The sequence below is a fragment of the Nannospalax galili genome, unplaced genomic scaffold, assembly GCF_000622305.1.
Source record: "Nannospalax galili isolate Female #2095 unplaced genomic scaffold, S.galili_v1.0 scaffold805, whole genome shotgun sequence".
Taxonomy (NCBI): Eukaryota; Metazoa; Chordata; class Mammalia; order Rodentia; family Spalacidae; genus Nannospalax; species Nannospalax galili.
Window position 1 is genome coordinate 241,250 of NW_008353486.1, and position 21,715 is coordinate 262,964.

Genomic DNA, 21,715 nt, shown 5'->3' on the forward strand with positions numbered 1-21,715 from the left:
AATAGTTATTTTATAAAATTTTGATCATACATTGTAAGGAATAGCTTTCACATATCCCTTTCCTCTGCCAGTCACTATACACCTAACTAGGTGAATGAAAGTAGTTACCTCCCATCTCTGAATGCACCCATATCTAGAAAGGAACACATGAAAACCAAAACTGGGGTCATCTTTATATATTAAGCTATCTGGCCTCAGGGTTAAACTGATGCAGTTCAGATAATAAACAACCAGAAAAGGACATTTGATGGTTTTAAAAAAGAGTGACACCTTTCAGATTTTGGTAGAAATTTTTTTGTTAATATTTTTTATATTTGACATAAATTTGGTATTTCTATGTAGTATTATTTGAATTATATTCTAAAGCTATATTTTATTTTATTGTAGTTTATTCATACAGCTTAAAATTGCCTTTTAAGGTATTGTAATTTATTCCCACTTCTAACAAAATGAAGGAGAAAAAATCTAACAGTAAGAGGAATAACTTGCACAATCATTGTTAATGATAAGTTAGGAAAAAGCAGAAAGTATATTCTGAATATCTCCACCGTGTTTTGTAATCTATCATTTATTGTAGTAATTCTATGTCTTTCTTAAGTATGAATAGAAATTAATATAGTTAACGTAAAATATCTTTACTTTGTTCTTGACAATAGACGTGGAATATATATTCTCATACAAACTAATGAGAAAAGAATCCAAGTAAGTATACATCCAAGTAAGCCAAGCCCATTTTGGTGGTTTAGTTGCAAAACTAAAAAGAAAATAAGAACTATAGCTTTATCATGAATGAATTTTTTGACATACCATAGTAAAATAGAAAATGACATTTATTAAAGCAGAATATTTGCATTTGGTCACTATACACATAAATATCAGACAGACAGACAAGGTTATAATGTCTCTGCAAAGGACCTTTCATAGAAAGAAACAAAAAAAGCAAGAGAATTTGTTAGAAAGAAGATGGTCTAAGGTCCTAATATTAATACAGTTAGCCTGTTCTATACTGAAATAATTACCAGTAATTCATAGGACATTGAATCTGCATTATCATTAAAGAAGCCAGTTTTTTAAAAAAATACTTTATGATCTGAAGTTTTTCTGAAAAGTTAGTTTAACTATGTTAAAAAGTTAACATAGTTTCCAGAGGCAATGGGCCATATCCTTGATAGATTCTAAGAGTCATCTTGATAGAATTTCCTACTTGGAAGTAAAATGCCAACATACTTCTGATAATTTGGTGTTATAAGCCCGCTTTGTATATCTATTTGTCTTGACTTGTATAAAGATCTCAGTTATTTTATGTTATCTGACTCCAAGACAGCAAAATAATAAAACACCATTTTGTAATTGTAAGAAGTGATATAACTTCATGCAGTGAGTTCACTCTGTAGAAAACTAAGGGGGAGGAGTGTCAAAGAACCTGTCAAGCAATTGAATTCTGTTGGTGTCCTTGATTAGCAGACTCAGAGGCACATAAGGGAGCAGTGATCCAGAGCCCAGCTCTGCAAAGCTGTTTCATTTTGTTTTTGTTTTTAAATGTTGGAAATTGAAACCAGGGCCTTGTTCATGCTAGGCAAGCACTTCCAAAGGCTTCTGTATATCTCCAGTAGTCGTTAGGTACCAAGACTCATATATCTTCCAGTGTTAGCACAATCTGAAGTATACCTTCATCTAAGAACAGACTAACCCCCCACCCCCCGCTGTGAGTTCGGGCCCTAGCCAGGAATGGTGATGGCCAGGGTCCCACTCCTGTGTTCACAGTATTCACTCCTACTTACCATCTCAGCTCTTAGCTGTGAGCCTCAATTTCCGTTATAGCAGAGTGAGGGTTAATTAGAGCCTTGAGCATAAAAATTGAGGCCTGTGGGTATAGGTCAATGGCAAAGCCCTTGCCTGGTGTGCAGAAGGCCCCACTGTATGGTACTAGGGATCTCTGGTCATCTGTGTTGTCCACCCTGTCCTACTGTACAAGCAGAGTGGTACAGTGGAAGTGCGTCCTGGGCCTGTCCTGTCCTGTGTCATCCTCTCACTCCTCATCAGATTCTTAACTCCCTTTCACTTTTTGTCTGTCTGTACTTACAGTGACAAACACTCCTATACTTTCAGATCTTCTTTGCTCACCATTTGTTCAAATGCCTCTTTCTGCCTCTTTAAGGAGGACAAGCTGTAAACTGTATACAGAGGTAGCAGCACTCAGCTGTTGACTCGCTCCCTTTATGCAGTAACCGTTGGATCAGAGGCTTTCCAGAAGCTTCTGTTTGAGAAACTGGGAGAGTCAAAGGACTCTGGTACAGAACTATAGAGCGTCCTCAGCCTCTCCCTCTGACGTGTTTCTTCTGCCTTGAACCTCACTGCACACTCCGTCTTTTCATTCTATACAGTCTTAAAGTGGGACTTTTCATCTGCCAAGTCGTGTTTGTTCATTAATCCAGAAAAATAAATGTATAAAATTTCTATCCGTGGTATTTAGATGGTATTCTCCACTTCTAGAAACTCTGAATTGGAAATGTAAAATGTAATTTTTGTGCCTAAGAAATGGTCTCACCCACCATAATTGTTTGAAACATAGTTATTCCTGGTGTGAGGTGCACTCTTATTCAAGAAGACTGCAATGAAATTGTCTTAACATTTAGGAAGCTAGGAATTCCAGGAAAATGTTTCTTTTTTTTCTCAGCAACTATCTATGAAATAAAATTTAGGCATTTGAACTGATTTGGCAGCAACATGTTTTTCTTCAGAATGTGAAATTAAATTTGTATAATGTCATGCCAATGCTAAAATAACATGTTATACATGGAATATCACCCTTTCTTCTTTTAAGAAAAATTAATCTCAATGACTTCGTTGTGAAAGGGCCAAGACAGCGGTTCTTTTATGTCAATTTTATATCAACTTTTATATCAATTTTTAGAAACATCCTCAGGATGGTAGTGTATCCCGGTAGCCACAGCACTTAAGAATCTGAGCTGGGAAGAGAAGGGTGAATTGGATTCTGGCCTGTACTATACAGCCCTCTGTAGTGAGGTCCAGGCCAGTTTGAACTATGTGACAGGACCCTGAATCAAAAGCGAAAAACAAACACATCCCTGCCCTACTTAAACAATTCTGATGCAGTAGATCTTGAGTGAGGTTCATCTTAAAGACAATTCTAATAGGGATACTAAGCATAGATTCATGGGAAACAAGCATGCCATGTAGATTTTCAGAGCACAGTCTCAAAACTGTAAGATACAGGGCTGGAGAGATGGCCCAGTGAGTAAGAGCACTGGCTGCTCTTATAGAGGACCCAGGTTCAGTTCCCAGCACCCACATGGTGCTTAACAACTGTCCATAACGCCAGTTACAGGGGATTGCACACCCTCTTCTGGCCTCCATGGGCATTGCATGCCCAGGTGCACTTAAATACATGCAGACAAAGCACTCATAACACACAAAAATAAATCAATCAAAAAAATGTGTTTAATCAGTAAGACCCCAGCTGGAATCTGAGCAGTAGTCCTGGACAAGTTACTTAACATCTCTGAGCCTCCATGTCCTCAGCTATTTTTAATAAAAAAGAAAGCCTGATAATACCTACTTCAAAAGGTTATAGTTATAACCACACAGAACATGGCAAAAGATAAGCAATCGATAAAAAAGTAGCTGCTGCTGTCAGTGTTCTCATTAGCTATGATTGTTTTACCTTTAGTTTAAATTTACTTCTTACCTCTAATAGCATGTTTCTCATTCCATAATCTTCTCTTTGTCCTGATACTTGTCCCCCAACCCTCTGTCACTCTCCTGATCCTCCCAAGAAATGCTAGAACATGTTTGGGAATTTGGCATAACACTGGAAAGGTTTTTAATTGCTGATAGTTTTTCTTTTAATTTTTATTTATCTTTATTTTATGTGTATGAGTGTTTTGTCTGCTTGTATGTGAGTACCCATATATGCAGTGCCCATAGAAGGCAAAAGGGTATCAGGTCCTTGGGAGCTGAAGTTAAGGATGGTATTAGTTGCCATGTGGATGCTGGGAACTGAACCTGGGTCCTCTGCAATAGCAGCCAGTGCTTTTAACTGCTGAGTGGTCTCTCCATCCCTTCATGTTTTTTAACCCCTAGGCTATATATTAAAAGTAACTTTGATAAATATTCACAGAAATATCACAATTTTTACTGCAAAATAAATAACTAGAAAGAAGCATCAGTTTATTTATTTACTTACTTATTTAGGACTACTGGGGATTGAATCTAGGACCTCATGCATGCTCAGACACTTGAGCTACATCCCCCATTACTTTGCTTTGTTGTTGTTTTGAGAGAGGATCTCATTTCAGCCTAAGCTTTCCTCTAACTCGTTAGTAACTAAGGATGACCTTGAACTTCTGATCCTCCTGTCTCTACCCCCAAGGTACTTGACTTAGAGACATACACTACTACTCCTGGTCTGGAAGCCTTGGGAATTTTGCCACACCCTCTCTCTATGTAAGCCACAAAATTGGCATACTTGGTACACGAGTTTTATGAGGCACCTACAGAAACAAACTGAACTTACGTATTTTGAGAAATTTGCTTTAGGGCATCAGGTAGTTGTGAACTTCACATATACATTTTTCCTTCCTCTGTTTCATCCTGACACTATGCTAAGAAGCTTAAGCAAGATTCCACTATTTGATTTTACAAAAACTGATATGGATGAATGTATGTGAGCTGACTCCTCTGTCCAGAGTCAAAATCAAGGTAGTTCATAGAAGGGTGCAAGCTCTGCTGTAACACTGTTTAAGTTTGCCAAAGTGGAGACATTTTTCTTTAAAACTACAGATATTAATCTGTAGAGACTACTGTCCACAGGCTAACTCTCATTGGGTCCTTTTGGACATAGAATGGTCCAGTTATATATCTGTGAACCTTTTATTTGCTATACAGGCTTACACAGCTCTGCTTTCTTTTTTAAAGAAATATTTTATTACTTTTAAATTTTTATGAGTATATTGCCTGCATGTGTGTAAGTGCACCTGTGTCGTGCAGTGCTTTGTAGCAGTCCGAAGAGGGTGTTGGATCCCCTAGAACTAGAGTTACAGATGATTGGTGGCTGACATGTGGGTGCTGAGACTTGAACCCAGGGCTGCAGTCAGTGTCTTAACCGCTGAGCCATCTCTCCAGCCCCCAAAGTTCTGTTTTCAAATCAAATCATTGTTATTCTATTGTGAAGACATCATTAGCCTCCCCCCCATGTCAGGAGCCATCGTTGGTTCCCCCCCACATCAAATTATCATTTCTTTTAGTTGCTACTTATGTTTTTTAACAATTTTCCTAGGTGCTTTGGGTATGAAAACTGAACATATCTAGTCACTGTATCTGATCCTTAGCCCCATGTGTCACTTCTGAGCTAGAACATCAAAGGCATTCATGAAAGGAGTTATTGCATCAGGAAAATTTATAATGCAGGTTAAGGAAAAATTGAGTTGATTATTTGTGCATCTGCACCTGTGTGTCCATGTGTGAGGGCTTGCACACATGAGTGTGTGTGTGTGTGTGTATGTGAGGGGTGCACATGTGCACACACTAGCCCAAGGTAGTTCCTCAGGAGCCGTCCACTGATTTTGAGACAGGGTCTCACTGGGACTTGGGACTTGCCAATTAGACTGAACTCTTTGACCAGTAAGATCCAGGGATCCTTCTCTCTCCATTTCCCAGCACTGGAGTTACAGGTGCATGTCACCATGACTGGCTTTTTACATGGATGCTGAGGCTAGAACTTCGGTCCTCAAGCTTGCACAGTGAGCACTTTACCAAGTGAGCTATCACCTCATCCGGATAATTGTCTTTAGATAGATATTCTTAAATGCTTCATGTAGTAAGTTTTAATGTATGCTGAATAGCTTTATGAAGACATTCAGGTTTTGGTTTAATGGTATTTGGGAGAAATTTGTAGACTATAATCAATAGCCTTAAAGGATAAAGTTTAATATAGGTGTGTGTGTGTGTGTGTGTGTGTGTGTGTGTGTAATTTTTTATTTTCCAAGGCAGATGCAGTCTCATGTGCCTGTAGTCCCAGCTATTAGAGATGGAGGGAGGAAGATCACTTTAGCACTTGTGCCCAGAAATTCAAGATCAAACTGGGCAACATGGCAAGACCCATTTTTTAAAAAAGATGGGGGGTGGTGTGGAGAAAGAACCAGCAGACTTGGAATTGAGGTGACAGTTGCCAACCCTTTTTAAGAGGTTGCAGCTGTGGAGAAAAGGGTTACACACAGTACACCAGAAGGCCGCGTAGCTGATGCTGAGATCACTCTAAGATTTATGCCAGGATCTGAGATGGACCATCGAAATATCATGATGTTCTTAAATTTAAGGAAGATTTAATTTTTATATCTTGTTAAAAGAGGCAATTTAATGTATCCTGAGAGTTAGAAGAAATGTAAAGGTAACTGTTGTTGGGAATTTTAGAGATTCTAGGAGTTAAATATTAGATTTTTTTCTGGATTTCTGATCGTAGAAATTGCTGTTAGCAAGAGGACCTTTGAAGTAGACTGAGTAGAGAAATTTCTCATAGAGTTTTCATTTCAGTAGTTCCTTTAAGAAAAGAAAACAAAAACGAACTCAGGTGTGGGGTGTAACCCTGTAATTCCAGCAGTTGGGTGCTGAGTTGAGGATCAAATTCAAGACCAGCGTAGGTTGCATATCAGTACCCTGTTTCAGAAAACAAAAAAGAGCTCAGTCATAGAGTGCTTACCTAGCGTGCAGAAAACCCTGGGTGCAGTCCCCAGTACCATATAAAGTGAGTGTGGTGGCTCACTCCTGTGATCCTAGCATTTGGGAGGTAGAGGCAAGAGAATCAGAAGTTCAGAGTCACCCTGTGCTACATAGTGAGCTTGAGGCCAGTGTAGGCTACATAAGACCCTGTCCAAAAATAAAAAGGAAGAAAGGGACAGAGAGAGATAGCTGGATGGGTAAACGTGCTTGCTGCAAGGCCTGAGTTCAATTCCCAGAACCCACCCACATGTAGGAGGAGAGGACCAACTTCCAGAAATTGTGTTTGACCTCCACATACACACTGAGTCACTCTCAGGGGCACACATATAAAATAAGTAAATAAATGTAAAATAAAATTTTAAATAAAAAAGGAAAATTAATATACTGGGTAGTTGATGAGCTCTCGTGCAGGGGAGAACTGTAAAAGATGAATGATGGTAGTATGTATTTTGACTGATTGACCCAGAAAAATCAGATATATAAAAACATTAGAGATACCTCGCTTAAAGCTGGGATATAGCTCAGTAGTAGAGTGCTTGCTTAGCATATGCAAGGCTCTGGGTCTGATGACCAGCAGGACAAAAGGGACAGAAAAGCTCAATGGAGCTAATTCTTAAGGTTTGCATTGTGTTGCTAACCTGTTTATTTCTGTGGTTAAGTCTTTCTGGTGTTTGCCAAAAGAAATCACCATACCTTGTCCTATTAATAATCCTACAAGTCAAGGAAAGATCCAGAAGCTTGAGTAAAGATTGCAGGTCTTTATGTAGGAAAGAGAAAAACATTTACAGTTCTGTAGACCAGACATCCTAAGTGCTTCACATACATTCATTTAATTCTCACAGAACTATGTGTGTGGGGGTATGGGTCTGTGTGACACAGAGGACAACCTCGTGTCTGCTCCTGCCTTCCACCATGTTTAAGACAAGGTCTCTTCTGTTGTTGTTGTTAACTGCTGTGTATGCCCGGCCAGCTGCCCTCATGTCTCTGCCTCCCATCTCTCAGTAGGAGCAGTAGAATCCGAGATGGCAGTTGCCGTGCCAGGTTTATATGGGTTCTGGGAATTCAAATTCAGGTGCTTTACCTACCAGGCTATCTCCCAGCCACTGAAGTCATAGTCCTGTCTCCATTTTACAGATAAAAGAAACTGAGGCCTGGCGAGATTAAGTTGTCCAAGTTCACACAGCTCTTAAAGAGCAGAGCTGGAACTCAAATGCACCCTAATAACTCAATGCCAGGTTAAATGTTGTTTATAGACATGGTCTCATTCTGTTTCCCAGACCAGTCTCAAGCTTCTGGTCTTCCTGCCTTGACCTTGTGATTGCTGAGATTACAGATAGATGCACTGTGCCTGGCCCAAGCAGGTGCACCGCCACTGCGCTGTACACCCAGCCTCAGGCAGTTTTGAAAGTGTTTTAGTTCTCTATGAGGGAACACTCCAAGGGTTTTGCTAATGTTGACCTCAATTCTAAATTAAAAGCCTGTTCTTGTTACACCTGTGAGTCTGTAACTGTTAAGTGGGTGACTTAGACTGGTGGTTCACAAGACTACCTGGGTTTTAGGCCTGGTTCCACCTCTCGCTAGCTACATGAAGTTAGAACAAGTTAGAAAAAACTTCCAGAGAAGGTTTTGCACTGTCAACATTATTTAGGTGGCTATGGTTTGAGTGTGTGTGACTGAAGGCTAGTACAGGGTAGCATAATTCCTTTTAGTTCTCTGTGATAGTGAAGGTACACACCATGAAGGTGCATGTAAGAAAATTGAGCCTGGCCCTGGAAAAGCAAATACTGAGTGACGTAAGATACATGGAATTTGAAAAAGTTGATCTCAGGGCTAGTGGATGACTTAGTTGATAAAGTGTTTACTATGAAGTATAAGGACCTGAGTTTGGATCCCCAGCACCCACATGAAGCGCTGGGCATGATGCCTTCATCTGTAATACTAGAGTTGTGGAGACAGACAAGAAGATCACTGGGGCTTGCTAACTAGCTAGTAGGTATCCTTAAGCTCCAGGTTATTAAAAAATGAGAACTATTAAAACACCCAACATCGACCTCTGCTCTCACAAACATATAAGTACATATCCACACACAAACACAAAATTAAATGCATAACTAAATAATGAAGAAGGTTGAATGGTTGTTACCAGGGATTGGGTAATCACAGGAGGGTTGGGGAGATGATGACCACAATACACAAAATTTCAGTTAGCTTAAGAGGAATAAGTTGAAGAGATCTATTACTTCATATGGTGACCTCATTACTAAAATGTGTCCTTGAAAACTGCTGAGAATAGATTTTAAATGTTCTATTGCTACAAAAGAGAAAACTGTGTAAAGTAATATGTGTTAATTATGATCATTTCAGACACGTTGCTGTGTATGCAGATTATAAAACACCATATACATGTCATGTTTTGGTCAGTTAAAAAAAAATGAGGTGGGTGGAAGCAAGTATCCTGATGTTGTTACCTTGTTAGCTTAGCTTAAGCTTGATCAAAGCAGTCACCGAGTGGAAAAGAAAGTTCCTGTGCAGGCATTACATTGAGGGGCTGAACTAAACTCAGTTTTTACTTGAAACCAAAGGCTCCCTAATGCCATATATATACAGACATAAAAACTTCCAACATGGGGCTGAGGATACTGTAACTCAGAGGGCTTTGCTTGTTATGCACAAAGTCCTGGATTTGATCCACAGAATCAAAAAAAGAAAAAGAAAAAGGGGGAAAAAAAGTTGCCTGTGTCCCAGCACTTGGGAGGCAGAGGCCAAAGGATCACCCATGAATTTGCTTTTACCTAGTAAGTTCCAAATGAACAAGGGCCTCATAACAGACCCTGTCTCAAAAAACAAGAACAAACAATACCCAAGGTGGTGTTCCTTAAAAATGGTGAAAACTGGGCCAGCAAGGTAGCTCAGTAGGTTAAAGGCACTGCCAAGCCTGAGTTTGATCTCTGGGACCCACGTGGTAGAAGAAGAGAACAACTCCAGCAGGTTCTCCTCTGACCTCCACATAGGTCCAGTAGCATTTGTGTGCCCACACAAAGACACAAAAATAAATTAACATATATTATTTTTAATCTTTTTGAGAAAGGGTCTCCCTGTAGCCCCAGCTGGCCTGGAACTCACTATGTAGACCAGACTGGCCTCAAACTCAGAGACCCGCCTGCCTCTGTCTCCTGAGTACTGGGACTATGCCCAGCATTAACAGATTTGTTTAAAAGGTGAAAACTTACTTTACCAGTGAAATTTCTTGCTTTTGTATTTGATTTCTCTTGAAGGCTTTCTTTTCTTCAGATAACATCAATTTATACTTCAAATTATAATTTTCATATTTTAAACTTTTATTTCGACAACCAGTACACTTTTAGATGTATTCCATTAGTCCATACTCTTCCATCTTGAAATTTACCCTTTGTTTTTTAATATTTAGTATCCAATGGTCTGTTTTATTTTATTTTATTTTTTGAGAGAGTCTCATTATGTAACCCTGGCTGGCCTGGAGCTCTTAAGACTGCCTTCAAACACAGAGATCTGCCTGCCTCTGCCTCTGCCTCCCAAGTGCTGGGATAAAAGGTGTGCGCCACCACACCCAAGTATTATTTTATTTTTTAAAACTCACTGCAGATAACTAGACTGTCCTTCCCTGGAGTACAGCCGTATTTGTGGGGTCCCTGTGCCAGTGCCTGTCTTCTGTATGCAGCACTGACACTTTGTTTTGTTTTTGAGAGAGGATCTTACTATTTAGCCTTGGCTAACCTGGAACTTACTATGTAGGCCAGGCTGGCCTCAAGCCCCCATATATCCATCTACCTTGCCTCCCAGCCTCAGAGATACATTTGTAATGTTACCCATGTGTTTTTTGTTACTGTTGTTGTTTCCTTTTCTGCTTATGACCAATGGCATACTAACTACAGAATTGATTAAAAGGTTTCTTGTTGAGAAGTTTACCCTAGCTCCAGCTCTCAGTGATTATATTGTATATGTCCATGAGCCCTTTGGGGTATCTATGGACTACGCACACCATTATTGCCCTCTGGTCATCATTAGCCTAGCTTACATTTTCAGTCTTGGGTACGAAGCTAAAGACTTTATGTGGGTCTTTTCCTTTACTCATAGAAAGCAGTGTGATTGTCCTTAAGGAGATGAAGAACCTGAGCCTTAGCAGGACTGAGAGGTTAGCTAAGTGATAGAGCCCAGGCCTAGCATTGCCAAGGCCCCAGAGTTTCATCCACTGGAAAAATTACAAACTAAACTAAGGTCATAGTGGACATAGTGGTGCAGATTCGATGTCTGTCTTACATGTACCTCATTCAAGATGACTGATTGAACCAACTAGAAAACATATATCTGTATAATTATACATTATGCTTGGCTGTCTCAACACTTAGAGTCTTTTAAAATATATATATTTATTTATTTGTGTATGTGTATGAAGGTCAGAGGACAACTGAGGACAACCATGTGGGTCCTGGGGACCGAACTCAGATCTTACAACTTGGCTCAGGTCTTACAACTTGGCATCAAGCATTTTTACGCACCTAGCCATCTCTCTGGCCCAGAATTTACCATCTTAGCCACAAGAACATCTCAGAATTAATGCAAGTAAACACTAATGAAATTATTTATTTACAAAAGACTTTCATTTAAAGTTTATTTATGAGTCAGGTACTTTTCCATAAAATGCTTTAAGCTATGGTTTGGGTTCTAATGCCACTATTGTGTGTACCCAAATGACCAGAAAGTAAAGGTACTTGCTGCCAAACCTCACAACCTGGGTTTGATTCTAGAACCTTCCTGGTGGAAGAAGAGAACCAGCTCCTACAAGTTGTCCTCCGACCTACACACACATACAAATAAGTGTATATGTATGTATATATGTGTACGTCTGTGTGTGTGTTGAACCCTAAGATCCCCCCTAGAAATTTGGACCCACATAAATATACAAAAATGTATGAATCACTCCTATAACTTATAATTTAGCTATATGTACATATTTAAAACCACAGGTATTAAAATATAGTTACAATAGAAATATCTTCTCCACTCCAGTTTTCAAGAAGTAATGTTCCAGCTCTTCGTGTTCATCTTTTTTTGTAAATATTTTATTATTTTTTATCTTATCTTTTATGTGTATTGAGTGTATTGCCTGCATGCATATAAGTGCACCTGTGTCACGCAGTGCCCATGGAGGTCAGAAGAGGGTGTCAGATTCCTTGGAACTGGAGTTACAGACAGCTGTTAGCTGCCATGTGGGTACTGAGAATTGAACCCCAGTTCTCTGCAAGAGCAGTCAGTGCTCTTAACCACTGAGCCATCTCTCCATCCCTCATGTTCATCTTGACATTGATATCTCTGCCACTTTTAGAGCCATTTTTGAGTCAGTTTCATGACAGAACTATGAAAGGGCTTTAGGACAAAGAGGTGGTCCAGCAAAGACCAGAAGAGGGGCGTGTTGGTAGGGTGCTAGAAGCCACTCACAACTCAAGTGTTCTGTTTGCTGGAGGGTCCTAATTTATTTGCCAAATAGACTGTGATCTGTCCTGTGGGACAGTGGCCATAAAGTATCTCGCTATATTTTATCCCACTTTATAAAATATGTTAGATGTACCTTAAAAAATAAATGCAGCTTTGGAGCTCTGAGAGTTTTAACTTTAGCCAAATACCTGTCAATTGTGAAAAAAAGTTGTAAATCATTTGGAATATTACCTGTAAAGACTTCAAGCAATGAAAGTCTTGAGTACTTTTTTTAAATTACTCCACTGTGGGCTGGGGATGTCAATAAGTGATGAAGTGCTTGCCTACCATGTATGAGGTCCTAGGTTTGAATCCTACCACAGCAAAAAGTGGAGTAAAGCACTAGTAACTCCAGATCGTGGACATCACTCCCCTTTATTCATTTTAAAACATACTGAAAACACTGCTTCTGAAAAAAAAAATGATGAAAACCACAAATTATTAGATAGTGAAAGAATTCCTGAAGGAAACCATAACTAATTGTTTTTTGATAAGCTGGAATATAAAAGTGGCTGCTGTAGTTGGCTAATATTTATTAAGCATTTACACTGTGTCTACTGCTGTGCCTTGTATGCTGCTTTCTGTTGGTGATTTTTATTAGACAGGTATCTTATTATTTCATGTTTACTCCAGCTACAGTAACTTGTTAAAAGAAAAAAACTGATGTTAAGAAAGGATGATATCACAAAGAAGTTGCATTCCTACAGGCAAAATAAAACAGACCTCTGTAAGGAAACAAATACACACACACACACACACACACACACACACACACACACACACTTTATAGTATGTTACTAGAGATGGTATTAATGTTAAGGTGAAAACTTCTTGGTTTTTATGGTGTTCTTATTAATAGTACATAGCATTTTGGTAACTTCTGAAACATAGCATTTAGTCATATCTTATTTCAAAATGCCCTTCAATAGTATCTGTCATGAAATTTTCAGGTCATGAAACTGAATTTAGGATTTACAGAAGTGTTATTATTGGCTGTAAGGTGATGAAAATGTGGTTGTAATTACAATTTTAAAATAATTTTGAAAGAGAGGTGTTTACAAGGTAAGGTTAAACAGGATTAAATGGTTTATGGCCATTTTATAATGGCAGTCTTCATTTTAAGCTACAATGTAAAGTGCTTTATTCTGAGATTAGGTATTGTGGCAGAAGCTAAAACTGTCTTTTTTATAACAGTGCCAGAATACAACCTCTTTTTTCTTTTTGCACTAACAAGACTGCTCTACCACCACAGCCCACTCTAAGTAATTCAATCAAGCCTTTGTACTTACCGTATTCTCCTCTAGTGACGGTACTAGATCTGATTATATGCTTCATGCATATTCAAAGTACCGCACTGACAGCTCTTTAATGAGCTCTTACTTAATCAGTATGAACAATGTTCATCTTGTTCTTTTTTTCCTCATGCATTAGAGCTGGAACAGTTGGGAAAAATGAAACATCCAGCATTCATTTGAAAAATATATTGTACTTTGAAAAGTGTCTAAGCTGAGGAAGTTGCATTCTGCCCTTTAAAAGTCTGATGGACAAATTGGATTACTAGTATTGGATTAAATAACAAATGGTTAGAGAAGAAATGAGAAAAGCTCACTGTGATCAGAGGCTTTAATATTTTTTGTTGCTTATAAAGCTAAAGGGGTCTTTAACCAGTTATTAAAGTCAGGATTAATTTGTAATGGTTCAACTTATTGGCTTTTAAAAGCTTTTTAAATTTAAAAATTTTTAAATCCCTATAAACAATAGTGTAGTGATATGTTAGAAGAAACTTTGATTTTTCTATTACTAGGCTGAGTACATTTCTGTCATTGTATGCTACCTCAGATAAGATTGAACTGATTTATGGTTTTTTTTCCCCAGTTAATTTAAATAAGCTGTGTAGCAATGTGTAATGTGTCTTTAAATATTTATTGTTAGCCTTATTTCCTTTTGAAACATGAGGTTTTTTTATTATTGGTCATTTCCTGATAGTTAGGGGGAGGAGGTCTCTGATTCTTACCTAGAAATCATAGACATGAATTAAACTGGAAATAACACAGTACCACATTAATATTGTTATACTCGAGGAAACTGTTCCATTGAAGAAAATGATGCTAATTTAAGAGCAGGCCGGTTGCTACTAGTATTGCCTGAAAAACCTCAATTATAGGTTAAGTTAAACTCAAAACAAACTTTTAATATGTCTGTATCTTTAGAAGCCACCTAAGTTACGATCACAATAATTGGGTCTTTAATCAGAAAATATCATAAAATCTACACCTATTAATATTGAACACATGTGTCATTTCACTGATCAAAAAGCTTTCACCAGGATACAATTGGCCTTTTTCCAAAATGCAAGCTTTTCCTTAGCTTTTTCTTTTTACTCTTTCTTCTTTTGTTGCTACCCAGGGATTTGTGCCTATCGCAGCCCATATCACATGACCAGTGTCAAGACATCACATGGTCCAAAATGAATGTAAAACCAGCTACCTAAAGGAGAGATTAGAAATACTGTAAAACAATAAAGACTTTTGTTCAGACTCTGAAAGAATCTATCTTAAGTCGCCTTCATACCATTCAGTTTTAGCATTATTTAATGAAGATGCCATATCCTCACCGTTCCTCCTGACGACAAGTGGCATGCTCTGAAATTCATGTAATCTTTTACACACAGATCAGCTTTTTATGTTATATTTTTACAAATTCTTTGTATTAATGTGGAAATAGTTGAATTAATTATAGCAAGTCTGTGATTTATGTAGGCATTAAAAACAATGTAGTAAATATTTGGACAGGTTGACAAAGTACACCACAGGTCATTATATACTGTCATCTCACTGAAGTTAAAGTGTGGGCATGTGTTTGATGGACATAGCTGTCTGTGTCTGGAAGAGTCACTAACCTGGAACAGGACCTACTTCCAGAGAAGGGGGTGGGGAGGGGGGGAGGGGGAGGTGCTGAAGGAGGACTCCATTTCTTTATACAATCATACCCCTCTATAGTTTGAATTTTTAGAAATATACTCTATGTCTTCAAATTTTAAATGGTACCATCTCACTTAAAAGCAAATTTTGAGAATAACAGTCTCAGCAGGAATATTTCATTTTTATTAGGTATTTAAGTTAATTCTATGAATGCTGTGCAGAAGCTGGACTGGTAATATTAAAAATGGCTTAGCAAAGCAATAAACCAATCATGGGTGAAATTCAGAAAAAAAATTGTCAAAGGATTGCAAATTTGACTTGGCATAATTTGAAAGAAAAGAAAGGAAAAATGTGGCAAAAATTATATTTTTCTTAAGTATAATTGTGACCTGCATGTTGTTCTACATGAACAGTACCAGGGGATTACTAAATGTGTTATTGTCCTCTATGGGGACGGGCAGAGGAACAGAGATGATTGAGTGAGTGATAATAAATTTTAAATGCCTTCTGGTTACAGTTACTATTCAAGCCAAAATGTTAGATTGTCTCTGTAATGAAATGGTTTTATTATTCTTCCATTGTAGTAATGCTTCTCCCTCCCCCCACCCCCACAGACTTGTAGGTCTTTTTTGTAGTCTTGTCATTTACAGTGCACTTAATAACTTGTCAGTGGTTTATCCTATCAGGGTTGACGAGTTCTAAAATGGTATATACACATATGTTATTTTACTTTCTGTGAGGAAAATAAGAAAAAAAAGTAAGTTGCTACAAGTAAAAGCTTTCCCACAATCTCTGGACTTCTCTGATCTTCGTGCTAGTCTTATGATTCTTGTAATGATTTTTTTTTAAGTTTTTTAAAATCATGACCATATGTCTGTCAGCACCCTGAGGTCCTCATTGAAACATAATAGCTAGTCAGCCTCTGGGGAGGATTTGAAAGGTGGAGCATTTTGTTTACGGTACTTAGTGTTAACATGATCTGCAGGTATGTTCAAGAGGACTGAAGTGTACATGCTGAGCAGTGCCAGCTGTAGAAGACTGGCCTCTGAGTTTTAAATACCGATTTCTGTTTTCAGGCCTTGGACTTTAATCTCATAAGCAATATAGTGTGCAGCTTAGAGTACCTACAGTATTCTTCATGTTAAAAAGTTGTGCTGAGCTGTCTACAGGCTTGTAAAATGTCACATACTATTACTCTTTGTGAACTCCAGGAAGGAACACAGAAGAAGAAGAAGCCATGATGCAGGAATGGTTTATGTTAGTTAATAAGAAAAATGCCTTAATCCGGAGAATGAACCAGCTCTCTCTCCTGTGAGTACTCATGCTTCTGTTTGTTTTCTGTAAGACTCATCAGTCTTGCGCTTTTTCTTACAGCCTTCTTTCGGGTTTCATATTTATGAATCTTAATTTTTTTTCTTCTTTCCTTAAAAACCTAGTATAGAATAGTCTTCATCCAAACAGTAAGCATTTGCAAATGGACTGATAAACACTGAAAAAAGAGGTGTTTATTATTTTTTAAGTCAAGGAATAAGGAACAATTTTTGTGCGTGTACTACTTTTTAAAATTGTATTTATCACATGTTACCATGTGCATGTGTGTGAGAGAAGGGATGTTCATGGCGGTCAGGAGACAGCTTTGTAGAGTCAGTTCTCTTCCACCTTTACGTGGGTTCTGGGGAAAAACTCAGGTCACCAGGCCTACATGTCAAACCTTCACCTGCTGAGCCATTTCACCAGCCCTCAATTTTTGTGTTTAAGTAATAAATCACTTGTGCAGAAGAGGATTAGCTTTCACTGAGGGTTGGAGAACCCTCCAGAAAAAATAAAATTGAAGTCTATTAAAAACAAATTCTAAGTTAAAATAAAATTTTTATAAGGACAAAAATGCATTTATTCTACAGGTCCTATTACTCTAAACTTTTGGATATGAAATTAATTACTTAACAGAGTGATTTTATTATGATTGTAATTAAAAGTTAAATGGAAGTTAGGCCAAATACAAACACCTTTGTCTTTAACATTTGTGTATTACTTTCCACTCTTGAGCAATGTTTTTGTAGCATGTCACTGTTAGGGGTGAGCTTACCATGTTTTTATTTTAATGGAAAACTAATTTTGTAATTTCTACCTTGCCTGAATGTGCTAAACGAGTTATGATGAAGAGAAAGTGGACCCAGAGCCTCTCATCTTTGCATTCACTTTGCACTGCCAATACTTTTCTGTTTGTTACTGTCTTTTCATATGATGTTTTTGAATAAAAGAGTATTTATTGTGAACATTTTGGAATAGAGCCTTCTACCTGGCACTCAATACAAGAAGCATTAAAGAATGGGACTACTTGTCCTCAGAATAAAGTATACCTCTGTGCCATTCAGAACTGAATGAAGAAAATAATCACAGTAAACATTCAACTGAGGAAGGCTTTAGGTCTGTATATCATTTCTTTAGAGTGGCTTAAAGTTAAATAGAAAAGTCACTTATTAGTCCTGAAATCAATGTAAACTAAAGGTTCTTTTAAGTGTTTAATGATTTAGTAATTAGCATATTGATGAACTTTTGCAACTTGCCTAGGGAAAAAGAACATGATTTAGAACGAAGGTACGAGCTGCTGAACCGCGAGCTGCGAGCCATGCTGGCCATTGAAGGTAAAAGAAGTGCTGGGGGAGGCCCGGGAGGTATCAGTGGTCAAGGAGATTCCAAGAGCACATCTGGTTGTCTAGGTTTGGTCTACTAAGTCCCTGCAGGAACTGTATATAAATGTCTTGAAGGCAGAAAGCAATACCCAATAAACCTAAGGAACTGAATTTAGATAGGCAGTCATTATATTTGCTATTAAGAACAAAGTTTCTTAACTTTTGATTCAGTTAAGAATACATTTTCATAAAATATAAGGAACTAATTGATTTTAATTACATTTTATTTGCATGCAATTTCAAATTGTTTCCACTAGGGAGTTTTAGTACAATTATTATTTTGACTTTTTGCCATTGGACTCTAAATTTTGCAATAATACTTCATTGATGTAAACAATGGAATATGTCACTGTCCAGTCTGCTATAATTCTGTTTTATTTTTAGACAAGGTCTTACTCTTTAGCCCAGTCTGGTCTAGAACTCAGTATGTAGCCCAAGCTAGCCTCCATCTCATGAAAGTCTTCCTGCCTCATCCTCTCAAGTGCTGAGATTTACAGGCATGAACCACTGCATCCAGCATCTATTATAATTCTTAAGGCTTAGATTCCTATAAAGTTAATATTTGGGCAAAAGATCTGTATAAGAAAAAACTTAAATATTTGTGTACTTTTCATAAGCCATTGAAATTAATTATCTAGAAATCCTATACATGGTTCGTAGTATCAGTAAACATCAGCTAGCTCTATCATTGTATTTTCTATGTATGGTTTTTTTCAGTTCCTAGGTGTTTTATAATGCTCTTGTATCTCTTAGTTAAAAAATGCCTTATAGTTCAAAGATTTCTACTTAAAAGCTAATCCTTTGGGCTCTATAAAATAGATCTTTTGTCTAATCAATGCAAATTGATTTTTCTATTCTATATTGACCTCTTAACCCACTGACTGTCCATGGTAATTTCTTTTTCACCTGATAAAGTACCTGATCCATAATAAGTCAATTCTAATTAGTTCAGAAAGTAGAAATTTAAGTGTGTAAGGGAAATCCAAATGGAGTCTTATAGTCATAAAATATTTTAAAATAATATTATCATAAAATAAGACCTTTTATCCATGGCCTTCTATGTTGTAGAAGCTTTATTTTTAATTATTTTTACATTTATATTAGCCTTTGATAAATATCACTGATAATATTTTTGTATCTTCATTTAGAGACTCGATATACTTTGCTCTATAAAGCTCAGCTCATTTCCTTCAAATGGCTATACAAATTTATCAAATACCATTGATAACTATGAAAGTCATCAAAATTATTTTAGACCTCTTGTGAAATTTGCCACCAAAATAAAATGTACAAGCACACTAAGTGGTATTTTTCCTCTGCATATAATTTTTCTAGTTATAGTATAGTTAAAAGAGATAAGAAAGCTAAATCCTTGAAAATTAGGTGCAGCAGATACTATTTAAGGAGGACATATGTGTAGTATATGTATATATAATATGTATAATATATAACTCAGTATACAGTATATTCTTTATAGATTCATTATACATTACACTCAACATAAAGTCTCTTTAAAAATATTTTAACCTATCCTCTTCTGTACAGAAAGAGAAACTGTCCCTAAATATACCTTGATACAGTATAATTGGCTTTTAAGGCAGAGATGAAATACTGTTTCTATCCCCGTACTACCAAATTTGCATCTTGCAAGGACAACCTTACATATGTAATAGATCCCTGTTTCCTTGGTATCTCTATGTACAGACTTACAGTTGCAAATAATTTACCATTTTATCTGCTTGACGTTCTTATACACAGAGGAGCAGCAAAAGCCTATAAAAAATTTTAATGCAGATATTAGTCTGTCCTTCATCCCTCTCTCCTTTCCTTTCTCTTTATAACATGTACACATTTTAAATTACATTATCCTATATATGACTGTGCCACAAATCTCAGTGTCAGTTTCCATTAAGGGGGAAAAAAAAGAACTCTTGAGGAAAAGAATCGCCTGTTGATTACAAATAAAGACAGAGAGAGGCCAGTCTCAGTAGCCTGGGCAGGACATAGACAGGGCTGTCCTAGAGGGGTGCCAATCATTGTAAAGATGAGCTTTGTGAAGACAGTTCCTCAAAGCCAGCCCTTAGCATGGACACACACGGGCTTCAGTATCCTTTTTGAGTGTTAAGGCACCAAAGCAAAACACATGAGGAGACAGTATTAGTTAGTTTTGTTTTGCTTTCTGTTGTCTTAAAGTTCAATCCTTTTTTCTTTCCATATCTCTTTTCCATGGCTATAGGATGGCTTTAGTAATAAACTAAAACCTTTTCAAGTAACTCTTCTGATGAAAAAAACATCCACCAGGAGAAAAACCAAGTATTTATAGCCCCAGCATACTGAAAGAAACATTCACAGCTTGGTTTGAGAAAGGGTGGGGGGAGATCATAATAAAAAATAAGACTATTCCATGCATTCATTCTTTGGAGAATCTGTAATCACTTTGACCTGTCTGTTGCCCTCTTTTTCCTGACCTACTGTCATGGCAGAAGTTTCAGCTCCACTGAGCTCAGCTGTAAGGCTCCCCTCAATCTAACAAACATCTTTTAGATACTTTTCCTATAGTTTTCTGTAATTGTTGCTGTTCCAGATTATTTAATGCTCCCTCAAGAAAGATAAATTCATTTCTGCACATATTGGGGTGGGCTTTTAGAAAGTGGTATGTTCATTTTCTGCGCAAGAAATGGATCTTCTCTGGGATTTTGTACATCTTGATTTATTCTTGGCTTAGAGTTTGAAGTGGGTGCTCTTCTAAAAGGATTTATGCATAGGTTCGCTATTTTTGTAGTTATGGTTTATATGATAAGCTTTTTATATTTAAAATCAATATGTAATCCTGTGGAGGAGCTTATCCCCTAAAACCCCATTTGTAAATCTATTTTAGCTTTGTTACACAGCACAACCACAGTCTTCCATGGATTGATTAGGCACCACAGTAGAATCCTATCAATGGCCTGTTCTGATGATGAGGCAAACTCTTTCAGGATTGCTAGTTGACTGGAACTAAAGATAAGACTTGACTGCAATCCCCCAATGTGCTCTTTACAAAACTCGTGTTAATTTTCATCAAAATGCCACACTTATTTATGGTGGCAAGGTTGAAGGTTTACTCCTAGAATGTAAGGTCCTTTCTCTTATATAGTGTTTATAGGTATTTCTCTTGCCTTTCCCCCCCCCCACAGTAATTATCAACTTCAGCAAGTAAACTGAATCAGGGAATGAATAATTGGCCCTATATATGAAAACGAGTGTTTTAAATTAACAGAACAGCTCAATGCAGATGGACATAAACAGGATCTCTTTATTTCAACACTTTGGCTCAAATGCAGCATCAAACTTAATCCTATTTGTTGTGAGAGGATATGGCTTTAGTAGCAAAAGTACACTGGCATCTTTAAATTAATCAGAACCTACATTGTAGTCTGTTCAAGCTAAAATCAGTGCAGCTATCCAGTTAGCTGTGCCTGGTGCTGTAGGTGAGTAATCCTTTCATAAAATCCATAACAAGGTGACCCAAACTGAGATGTGGCATATCTAGATGAAGCTATTTTAAAGAATTTTAAAATTAGGCTTGAACATACAAATGTAAACCTTGATCCATTTTAAATGTAATATTTTTAAATGATCAAAGTAGTTTACTAATTTCTCAAATTTTATTCAGATATATGTAATATGAATATTTGACTCTGTGTGTGTATATATAATTAGATTTATTCCTACACTGAGAAAAATAGACAGTAAAGTGTAGTTCTGCTAATATAAAATCTGTTCATTGCACAGAGGTAATTTGCTCAGTATTTGACTAACACTTTTTATAAGATATCAAATGTAACCATAACAGTTCATAAGGAAAAATTC

General features: G+C 37.2%; 1 protein-coding gene across 1 annotated transcript in view; it reads left to right on the forward strand.

The window, feature by feature from the left end:
- The window catches only part of Ehbp1 (EH domain binding protein 1), a gene marked incomplete in the record, with an annotated part of 244,217 nt that overhangs the window by 218,880 nt on the left and 3,622 nt on the right, over positions 1 to 21,715 (forward strand). Inside the window, 2 exon segments of the mRNA XM_017802601.2 lie at positions 16,382 to 16,481; positions 17,742 to 17,815. Of these exon segments, the coding sequence (XP_017658090.1) occupies positions 16,382 to 16,481; positions 17,742 to 17,815 (174 nt within the window).